Source organism: Leptinotarsa decemlineata, unplaced genomic scaffold (assembly GCF_025532065.1).
Source record: "Leptinotarsa decemlineata unplaced genomic scaffold, Ldec_3_MD MMD2_tig00003798_RagTag_RagTag, whole genome shotgun sequence".
In the NCBI taxonomy this organism is placed as follows: Eukaryota; Metazoa; Arthropoda; class Insecta; order Coleoptera; family Chrysomelidae; genus Leptinotarsa; species Leptinotarsa decemlineata.
The window spans coordinates 694,084-706,553 of record NW_027412596.1 but is presented as its reverse complement, the minus strand read 5'-3'; the positions used below and the strand labels follow the sequence as shown (position 1 = coordinate 706,553).

The window sequence follows — 12,470 nt, the reverse complement described above, 5'->3', positions numbered from 1 at the left end:
GCCATCTTTGTATTCTCTCGTTAATGAATTCTGGATTTTTTGTCCTTTCATTTGACGTGCTGTAAGCGAAGATTTGATTATCATCAGCGAATATACTACCTAGTGCCCTTGTGACAGTTTGTCCATTTTTTTTCTAATAACTCATTCATTTTCACAAATCCTCACACATTTTCTACCACGCCACCACCTCCTACGCTGACTACGTCACTTTTAAAGTTTTAATATTTTATCATTATTATTATTATTATTTTTCTACCCACATTCCCCAGTTCAATATCATCTAACACAATTATTAGACCGGTATTTGATTCCTCCATTCTGATTGGCTGACCGACACCACTCTGTAACACAAGTTGAGTTTTAATGTTTTATCACTATTATTATCATTATTCGACCCACATTCTTCAGTTCAATTTCATCTAAAACAATCATTCTACTGATATTTGATTTCTCCAGTCTGATTGGCTTACGACACCACTCTGTACCAGAAGTTAGGCTGATTGTTCCTCAAGGTTCGGTTCAGGAGTCTGAAACTTCGCAAAACGAACCTTCATACGACAAAGCGTGGACTTTATTCATCTCCTGATGATGCTTACTTGGTAAGCGAAACGCGTTAAGTGTTAAATGACTGTCATATTGAAATAGGTAAAAAAACGACAATAACGACGAAACGATAACGAATAAATGCACGTAAACTGTTCGAAAACGCATGCAAAACCGTCGCACGCAAAACTGTTGAATACTTCACTTTCCATAATTTCGAACGTTAACTCTACAATACGACTCAGCATTATTTCTGCCAAAATTCGATAGAGAAGGGTTTTGGGGGGTTCCAAACGACATATTTCAAATATTGATTCACTCTGTATGTATGCGCTTATATTTCGTAGAATTTTCAATACGATTTTCACCACACTATGGCAAAATTTCCAACATGTGTGGGCTATTATTTCTGCAAACTGAAACTCACTTTTCAAATGTAACAGAAAAAATGAATCGCAAACGTGTTATGATTTCGATATATTTTGAGGTAATAATATTTAATATCGAACGAATAGTCATAAAGAAAATTATTTGCATTGTATTCCGAAAGCTTTGGACACCGAATGAATTTCTTAATACCTGTTGATGATCTTGACCTTCCCCAATATTTATAAATATTCATATTATGCTGAAGTTGTAACTTTGCCCCGGTCACCGTACTACGACAAAATGCTTGATGTGCATTCATGCAACTGTATTTGAAGATAGTTTTATATTCCTATATATATTATAATCGTATCAATTTTGATGACTATGAACTTGGAATAACGAAAGATGGAATTGTGAATACTTTGTGTTTTTGTTTCAGAATATCGAAGTTGAGGTTGAAATATCTTTCAATTCATGTATTCACTTGAATGGATTTGAATTATTTTATGACGATTTTTCATATTTGTCTGTATCGTTACTTTGTTATGTTTAATTGTACAAGAACTCAGAACTCCGAACAATTGAAACTCAGGTTATCTACACATAATAGACTCGTCCGGTGGTATCTATATCAAAGGATGCTATTTTGAATGGGAATTTCGAAAAAACTACAATACGAAATGAATTTACAAATATCACACTTGAAATTTGATGACAAATGTCAATCATCTATAATAATGTCCTGAATAAAATTCAAGATATAAAATGCCACTTTTTGTTATATCGACCCAACGAATCAGAATTTAAAATGACAGACAAACTTATTTCCTTTATTTCTAAAATGCCCTGTTTTTGTCAACTTAGTATCTTTCAATATGATGTTTCTTCATCTCTATAAAATCTGGTATATAATTTTTTGTTATTGCATATTTTTGACAACTCTCCCTGTATAAAATGAGTTTTCATTTTCAAAAAAAGATGTGTGTGATATGTATTTTATTTATTTTGGTAGTATATTATAAAGCCATTTATATAAAATATCAACGTTATTGAGACTGCAGCTGAACAAATTTCCTTTGAAATGACCCATACAGAACGGCGTGTTTTTCTTGAATTTTGGAACACACCATGATGAATCTTCAAAGTCTTCCAAATTCATTACGGTTGTGTATATATTGAATAGACCCAGTTTGTCCAACAAATCACTGAATATCGACAAATTCTAGCCTCATAATGTGCAACTATAGACTGAAAAAAATGGAAACTGCTGAGATTTGAATCTCGTTCTGGAAAGGTTGCTATGACGGTTTTGAATGTTGTTGTTGAGATGACTCTGACTTATACTGCACACGTTGATGTATTATTCTGAAATAAATTCGATTTTTCAATAAAAACATACACTGAAAAAAATTTTTTGGCAACAGAGAGGGTAATGTCTTCCATGAAGTAATTGCTACACTTGTAATGAGAATGAAAAATCAAGTGTCATTCAAAATAAAGAATTTGAAAGACAAATTCTGCACGTACTAAGTGAAGGAAATATATTGTATGAAAACACTACTTTATGCGGATCATATCTGTGAGTGAGAATTTTTGACCCGAATGAAAAATATTGTATACACCCAAAAACTCTTTGCCTATAAAACAAAGAAAAAATTGGAAACAGTACTAACCTTAATTTTGTACAATCTCAAATGAAACGACAAGATTCGGTTTCCCAATGTCCATTAACCCTTTGAACACAATAGCGTATTTTCCTGATGAACATTCTTCTAAGTGAGGACGATACGCCTCCGTCACTCGGTGGAGCAGAAATGATACTTTATCTCCCAAATCTAACAAGACCGCCTCACTTAATTTTCCTTTTACGATTTTGGCAGTGAATATCCTCTGCGGCACCTCCACAGGCAAATCTGCTACTTTGATACTTGGCATTCTCTTCACGTTCGAACTTGCATTCAACTTTTGTAAATCCATCTGTGAAAAATAAAAAATGAAAGCTTCATGTTTTCATTCACAATATATGCGAATACTATCTCAAACAAACCACGACATGTAAAACATTTGACTGAAATCATCCAACATATATATCGAGAAAAATTTTGGAAATCAAATGATTCAACAATTCTCACCAATTTTCAATTAAATTACATTTGAATAAATTCATCTGAGGAAAAAGTCAAACGTAAAACGCTTACTTTCAAATAGAATCGGTGCACTTGTCACTGGTATCACTTTCAACGGATGCAACTAACTGATTTCGCCATGCATGACGTATTTATAGTAAAATAAGTGATGACATATTTTAAAATGAAACAAAGAGCCTTTGTTTCGTCGCTTTGAGAACTGCGTATCTCCGGATGTAGATTCGACATTGACAGTGATCAATGTCACTTTGGGTTTGAATATAAAAATAGTGATGACATATTCTGAAATGAAACAAAAGAAAATCAAAGAGTCTTTGTTAGATGCATATTCAGCGTTGACATTGATCCATGTCACCTTGGATTTGAATAGCGCAACAAATACATGAATTCTGCTTTTTTCCCCCATTTTATTTAAAGTGCTACATGTGATGATGCGACTATTATTAGTGAAGATACAACTTTGTGCCCTCTTGGCATCGTCTTGGTTTTTTTTTCTGTTGATGAATTCTGCATTCATTTCCCTTTCATTTGATATGCTGCACGTTGAGATCCAACTATCATTAACAAAGATGTTGCTCAGTGTCACTCTGACATACTGCGTCATATTTGTTTTTTCTCTGTCGATGAATTTTGCATTTCTTTTACTTTCATTTGACGTGCTGTACGTGACGATTCGACAATTATTAACGAAAATGTGGCTTTGTGCCCTTCTGACATGTTGCGTCAGATTTGCTTTTTCTCTGTCGATGAATTCTGCATTCGTTTCCCTTTCATTTGATGTGCTGCACGTTGAGATTCAGTCATCATTAATAAAGATGTGGGTTAGTGTCCTTCTGACATGTTGCACCATATTTGTTTTTTCGTTGTCGATGAATTCTACAATTTTTCTTCTTTCATTTGACATGATGTACGTAACGATCCGAAGTTTTTTCAATGATTCTCTTTGCAATTCTTCCTATGCTGTTTCACATTAGGCGCTCGATATTATATTTTCCATAGTCTACACATTGAATCATTTGAAATGAGTACCCACACCGACCTGTTGCGACTAGTATAGCGAAAATAGGTTATGAGGTCCTTTTGGCTTCGTAAAATGATCAATTATGTTTTTTTACATCTAAACGAATCCATTGATGTCAAAATCATCGGAATCGGACGACCGGAAGTAAAAACCGGAAGTGACCTGTTTTTGACGGATTCGAAACCTTGTCACCCTAAGGAATTCAAAAATACCATATGTTTCAGTATACGATGATTATTTCATTTTTTTGTCAACAAATTATGTGTTTTGAATCAAACTTTTGCAATTACATTACACTCGTAGTTGTTCATAACCCAACAACTTTTAATTTCAAATATGTTCAATGATTTTCTTCAAATGTGCAATTCTTTCTATGCTATTTCACATTAGGCGCTCAATATTATACTTTTCATAATCTACAAATGAAATCATTTGAAATGAGTACCCACATCGGTCCGTTGCTGCTAGTATAATGAAAATAGGTTATAAGGCCCTTTTGGCTTCGACAAATGATTAATTATGTTTCATGACATCTAAACGAATCCATTGATGTTGAAATCATTGAAATCGGAGGACCGGAAGTGGTCGTTTTTTGATGGATTCGAATCCTTCTCACCCTAAGGAATCCAAATATATCATATGTTTCAGTATCCAATGATTTTTTTCATTTTCTTTGTCAATAAATTCTGCGTTTTGAATCAAGCTTCTGCAATTGGAATAAACTTATAGTGGTTCATAACCCAACATTTTTCAATTACAAGTTTGTTGAATTTGCAATTCTTCCTGTGTTATTTCACATTAGGCGTTGGATATTATATTCATTACGCCATATTTGTTTTTTCTCTGTCGATGAATTCTCCATTTCTTATCCTTTCATTTGACGTGCTGTATGCGACGATCCGATCATTATTAGTGAATATAAAACTCAGTGCCCTTCTGACAGTTGCGCTATTATTCTTTGTAATAACTCATTCATTATCACACACGCCACCACCTATCACGCTGACTACGTCACTTTCAAGCTTTTAATGTTTTATCACTATTATTATTATTATTCGACCCTCATTCTCCAGTTCAATTTCCTCTAGCACAATCAATAGAGCGATATTTGATTTCTTCATTCTGATTGGCTGACCGACACTACTCTGTAACAGAAGTTAGGTTGGGTGTTCCACAAGGTTCCGTTCAAGAGTCTGAAAATTCGCAAAATGAATCTTCATATGACAAAGTATGGACTTCAGTCATTTCCTTATGATGCTAACTTGGTTAGCGAAACGCTTCAAGTGATAAATGACCGTCATATTGAAACACGAAAAACCGTTACGACAATAACGATGCAACGATAACGAATGAACGCACGGAAAATGGTCGAAAACGAACGAAAAAAGATCGAAAACGCACGAAAAACGATCGTAAACTTACGAAAAACGATCGAAAACGCACGGAAAACCACGTATTTTGAAATGTCACTGTCGAATACTTCGCTCTCCCATTGCCCTCACGTTGAGTCCACAAAGCTCAACCTCTCGACACTTTTGGATCTCCTCTTTCTCCTGATGATGCTAACTTGGTTAACAAAGATACGAGACTTCCGGTTGGAACGCTAGACTTCTGTTGAATCGACATGTTTTTTTCTTAAATGATGTATTTTGAAACGCCCTGTATACACATTAACATCATATTTCAAATCGACATGTTTTTTTCCTCAAATGATATATTTTGACGCACCCTGTACACTTCGACGTCATATTTGTTTTTCAATTATGTATTTTGAGATACCTTGTACACATTGGGGGATCGCACGTTGAAAACTTACAGCCTCGTGGAACTTATGTTTTTTTTCTTAAATGAAGTATTTTGATGCACCCTGTACACTTCGACGCCGTGTTTGTTTTCAATGATGTATTTTGAGATACCTTGTAACATTGAGGGATCACACTTTGAAACGATACAGCCTCATTAATCTGTAATGTTTTTTCTTAAATCTGATTCATTATCATAAAATATATCACTTTCGCGCTTCCAATTTTCGTCGAGTAGTTCACGATTAATTCCAAAACCGGCAACGCTACATTACTCCATAAACAATGATTTATTGTACAACTGGCAACGCCGAACCTGCCATACTGGCATGTATTGACATTTGACAGATGCAGTCTTATGAGTCTAGTGTTTACAGTGTCCTTCTTCAACCAATAGATAGTTCAGCTAGTGACTCATAGATGACTCGGTGTGTTCTATAACTTAATTTTCAAACCGGCAACGCTACATTACTCCATAAACATTAATTTATTGTACAACTGGCAACACCTGCTTGCACTAGCAACCGGTAAAACCTCGATCTCCATCTCTCTTTGCATCGATTACGTCACACGCGTCTCTCGCTCTTACACACACATACACATCTTTACATGAAATATTAATTATTTCCCAAATCTAAGTATATTTTCCTATCCTCAATATGATAATGACGATTACATTATACGGAAATCAAAAATAAAAATGCTGTCAAGTATAATGAATGAGTCAATTTCGGTCCCGACAAAACTAACGCTATAAATACCCAACATTCGCAGTTGACTTCAATATCTTACGATGGTGTAAAGGCTAAGGACAATGTCTACGGCGCGGAAGACCCAGGTTCGAATCTCATAACTATAAACTTTTTTTAAATAAAATCACGTGACAAGGAGGTCTGAGCGCTGATGCGGAATCCCAATGGGGTCGAGGGGTGAGGAAGAGTAGCAAGAGGGCCTGAGCGGTGATGTGGAGTACTAAGGGGGCCGTGAATGCTTGAATCGCTACGAAACTCGTTCCATCCTGCGTCGATGACGTCACACGTTTCCCCCCACTCCTGTTTGAACCAAAAATTGCAGAAAGTTTAGCTCCATAAGAAAATACATGGGATTTTGGTCCAGAACATACGTTGTTCATCTACTGCACTCGGTAATTTCAGTTCCTTACTTACACTCTCGAGTATTTTCATGGAATTCATCCTTTCATTCAGATAGTTTCCGAATGAAAATTCTGTGTGAATGCTAGTATCTGATAGTTCCTTCATATTTTATGAATAAGGTACTACCATGTTTTTACGTGTTACAGACACGCGAATAAACAGGTTAGTAAGGATTCTGCCGCAATCTGACGAACCCGAAAAAATTTCCTTCAGGTCCTCTGGGATTTTTTCAAAGTTTTCCAGCATAGCGGAAAAACTTTTTCCTGAGGCAGCTAGGCCTTCACGAATCTGACTTTAAACTTCCAATGAGAGGAGTCTGTCAAAATATTCTGTTTCGACAGAGCAGCCTTTACTTCGAGGTTGAGTTTAGGGGGCTCAATTTGTTTAGATTCTTGGAGGCACCATATGCGGATTTTTTCAAACCTCCCGACACCTCATTTGGTATTACTGAAATGTTACACACATTTTCGTCTTGTCTGTGTTGGTCGCTATACACGGCAATATTAAATGATCTAACCACGCACGAGTCCATCGTATAGGTAAACGTCGGCTGTCATTACTCGATTGAGAACGTACGCCAAAAACTACACGCTTCGTAGACTGTACGCGATTACGATCCGGAAAGATATCGTTGATGGTGATCTGGACCGATGTTTCAATTCGGCTTCTATCCTTTCTAGTCTTTCCAATTGGTAACGCAGCGGAATCTACACGACTCCTCTTTTTGTTCGCAGGCTCTCTCTCGTCTGAAGACGCTGACGAAGTTCGTCTTCTCCTACGTTTTTTGTGTTTTGACTTCACCGTAGCCCTAAAAAAAGAATATTGTCTATCGATTAATTCGCGTAGTAGGTATATACAAGGAAAAAACCACTGACGAAGGTATTTTATTATTGATTTCTCATTCACCTACATCATTGAAATACCTAAATGAAACAGGTGTCGACTATGTTTTGTTTATAAGTCTCACCTATATGGCTCTTCGTAGTATTTCCTCGATTAGTTTCATTTAAATCCACTGATCTTTTCCTAAATGTCAAATCGTAGTACTTACCACTTTCTGAATTTAGCGAGTGTGACAACGAGAGAATAAAACGAACCTTGCACACGAAGCACAATAAACATAATGAAAACACGCATAATGAAAACACGCGCTATGTGATGGAATCAAGTATAAAACTTGATAATGGGGTCGAAACCGGTCGTATAAATAAAATCAACTAGTGGTAGTTAGACAAAAGTGTTTTCATTCATTTCATTAAATGTCAATTTTATGTAAAACAAGTGTCAAAAAGGTATATTGTATTCTGGCCGAATTCGTGATGACCTTTACGCCCCTCCTTAAATGGTGCGTTAGACTTTCTTGGGATAGCAACCCCTCTCCCAGCAGTGATCACAAGGGTTTTCTCGCAGCTGTAGCCTTGAAGGTGATATGATGTTGAATTCACCCACTTTAACGGTAGATAGCGAACTAGGTATCGGAGTTGATTTTCTTTCTCGAACGAGGGATTCACATGAAAAAGGGGGTCACGATGATGAATTTACTTAACTCTTGTCTGATAGAAGGAAAAAAGTAACTAGATTAAAAAAATCTTATCCTCTTTGTTGTGGAATCGGCCGCGGTGGCCGCGATATATTGAGGGAGCATTCTCGATGAACATATCAATAATTATTTTTGTTTGTGGCAGCGTATCTTTATCTGAAATCTTTTTACTGGAGGAATTTTGTCAGTGGCAGTGGATCTCCATCAAGAAATTTCATAGTTCGAGATTTTTTTTTGTTTCTGTTTCAAGTCTGAATGTTTCCAGATGCTTTTCCCAAGTGGATTTTTTTTTGAATTGGCCGCGGTGATAGTGCGCCCGACTCACGATCGAAAGGCCGTGGGTTCGATTCCCGCCTCGACTAGATATTTTACTCGAGAGAATTTATCTGGTTGAAGTTGGTATGATTCTGCAACAGTGTTAGGAATCACTTGTTAAAAGGTAAGACTTCGTTAGTCCTTAGCTCGCACAATTTCCTCAACTTCTGAGAGTTGTTTGTATGAGGACGACAGCTATATGATGGAAAAATAGATTTTAAACAGACAGATTGGAATGAAGCCATCTGGATCCAAAAAGAAAGTCAAATAGATGAATCGTCCATTTTCCTTGCAGCATCATATTTGGATGCTCTTTACTGTCATGAAATGATAATTGAATTTTAGAAAAATCAAAGTTAGGAAAATGAGAAAGAACAATTTGACCCAAAGTTTATAACAAAATTTAATAAAACTCAATATCAATATATTTCACTGAGTATTCTGGAGATATCTTGAATTCATTGGGGACTCTGGAGACACCCTATATTTTGTTTTATGGAAGAGAGGATATTGGCAGATTTTCAGATGATGTGGTACTGCAGTTTCGTCCGGGTTTTCCTGCAGCTGAAAAAGAAAGTGCGCCACTGGAATCAATGAAGTCGCCCCGGAGCGCCAACTAATTTTTTTTGTTGTTTCATAATTTCATAATTTATATTACTTTTTTATCATAATTTTAAAATTTCAATTATATTGATGCATTCAACACCTCGGACAATGATTTTTCGATGAATGCTGAACTCTCAATTAAGTAACAATCAATAATCTTCAATTATTCAAATTTGCCATGACCCAGACTTCACAAAGAAGTATGCGGGTATGAATTACCGAAACTGAGAACTAACCGTCTTTATTTTTAAAAATAGAGAAAAATTTGTTCTGACGGGAGATTTTCACTTCGTGAATACGAGCCAAAGGAAAAATTACCACATTCCATTTTCCAAAAATATAAGGTATCTGACAATGCTCCCACAATTATGGGTCTGTCTATTTACAATCATTCATCCAAAAATATAAAAGAAGCCAAATATTTGAAAAAATTCAGTAGATCCCTCAAACAACTCCTGACTGAAAAATGTTTCTACTCGTTGGAAGAATACTTTAATGGCTAGTTATATCATATATATCATATGTATATGAGTGTAAGTGTATGTGTGTATATGTATTTTTATGTTGACTTTTATATATATTTATTCTTAAATGACTGTACTCTGTTTTAGTGATCTTGCATTATACACTGACCATTCCTATACATTTTATATGTCTTGTGGGAAAATGAATATTATTTTTATCATTATTATTATTATTATTATATCCTAGTTGTACTATAGCCTTCGGAATATATTTGAAAATATTTGAAAATTTTTTTCCCTCTTCTTACGTAATGGATTTGACTTGCGTGTGATGAAATCAATTCATTTTAATATTGAGTTGTAGTTATGAATTTGCGATGAGATTGTTGGGATATAAAGGGCACTAGTTAATCTTTCATAATTTTGAATCCCACTGAATTGGAGATGCTATGTATTCCTTTCAACAAATGAATCCTGGGATCGTTACATGTTTGGACAGTTTCAACCAACTATAGTTCACCTAGTTGGAGAATCAATCCCCTCTTCTAACACACAGACAAAAAAATTTCAGTTCCATGATTATTTTTATGGCTATTTCTATGTAACGGGTTTTCAAGGTATACCATTTTTCTGTTTCATCTGTGATCATTTGACTGATTTTCATTTACAGATTCACAATGCAACTTCCGATGATAATGCAGACACAACCTCGGTCTCAGTCCCCACAACACTATTTCCATATGAAACTTCTCATGTCGACACATCAACAGATGGGACCACCCCAATTAGCATAGAAATACTCCGCATCATTCTACCACCTGGGATTGGCAATGCTGTCAGGCTCGTCTGGGGCAGAAAATTAGATGACATGAATTTGAATATAACATACGGTGTGCATTATGGAAAGGATGGCGAAGATCTGACAGGTACCGTATAATGTCCCTAGACTTCATTAAACTTCAAAGTATAATAGGCCGAGAGTTAATATTTCACTTTGTTTAGCAAATAATAGTGATCTGACTGTGACGCTTTCAAGTGAGCAAAAAGGTTTCGTTAATGTATAACCTAATTACTATTCATTGAAGAATTAGGGTTTGATGAAGACGGACTATGAAATATAGAATATATATTTTATTGATTTTTATATTTTTGGAATACATATATACTTAAAGTAATATGGAATAATCATAATATCCGACAGATTTCGGCATGAGATGAATAACAACCAATTCATTTTCAACAAATATAAAACTTTTCTGACAGAAACAAAATCATATTGCTGATGAGCAAAAAGAAAGAAAAAGATGAATCAGAACTGAGATTGAAAATATCCTCCATTAGTTTATTGAAATATAAATAAAAAGGTTCTTTGCCAAAATGGATTGTTGCTACGGTTTAAACATTGTAGTTTTTCAGAAAATTCAAAACCTGCAAGTGGTTGCCTTTAGCGCTGCAATATTTGCAGATTACGAATAACGGTGACTATGGGTGTACATCTGGTGCATGTTAGATGATGGATCGGTAAATAACTCCAGACCTCCTGTACATATATACATAAACTATTAATTGAACATAATGTGGGTACATTGAACTGAAGTATAAAAACACTGAATGAAAAACAACAAATAGTGGTTGAAGCAAACATACACATAGAACATGCTCAGTTAAAATTGATCGGTCCAGAACTCAGTCAAACTGTAATAGGGTCTACTACCCAAAATATTTTCAATTATTCCTCTGTATTGGTATCAATATTTGTTTCTTTAAAGTAACTCAGCAGATGATTATACATCTTCACAGCGTCAAGAAATAAGGAGTCCTTGACCAAAGAGTTGCAATTGTTTTGTATGCTCTGACGAGTTGTATAGTGATAGTTGGTAATCTCAAGTTTCACCAGATGTTTTATAGTCGAACACACTTTCTCCAGAATGAAACGAACCACAACCGTCAAAATTTTTTCATCTACAAACAGTCGCCTGCATGAGTTATGAGGTTCAGCTTCCACACGAGTATCATATAGCTCTCTTCTGATATACAAATACAGACTCCAGCAAATTAAGACTACACATACCTCAAAACGGTATACCGTACCTCAGGTGAGACTCAACCAAAGCGTGATATGCTATTTCCGCAGTATAAACTCTCAATTCTCCGCAATAACTCTCATTACTTAACAGCCGGTGGAAATTCTGCTTTTAATTTTTATGACGTGAATTTCAAATTCTAGTCCACCCTCTGTATATAATCCTAGAAATTTGGCATAATCCCTATTTTCAATGATACCACTTGCCACAGATGAATTCTGAAGTCATATTTTTTTTTTGGAAATGTTAAAAGAGACTAATTTGGAATCATGTTTATCATGAGCGATTGTCTCATTGAATATATTTGTACCTTTACTATGCTACATTATAATGGTGTTTATCAGCAGAAGAAGCAGAGCAGAATCTAACAACAGGTGAAGCGTATAATATTGAGGGAAAAAGGAAGAATGCAGGATTCAGGGCGA

The 12,470-nt window shown here is 35.4% G+C and overlaps 1 protein-coding gene across 3 annotated transcripts in view; it reads left to right on the top strand.

Annotated features, from left to right (window-relative positions):
• Nucleotides 1-12,470, top strand: part of LOC111516249 (uncharacterized) — a 136,066-nt gene that overhangs the window by 61,107 nt on the left and 62,489 nt on the right. For all 3 annotated transcript variants that reach the window (XM_074178431.1, XM_074178429.1, XM_074178430.1), the window contains exon 2: nt 10,632-10,887. In XM_074178431.1, the coding sequence (XP_074034532.1) occupies nt 10,632-10,887 (256 nt within the window). The remainder of the gene's footprint in view (nt 1-10,631; nt 10,888-12,470) is intronic.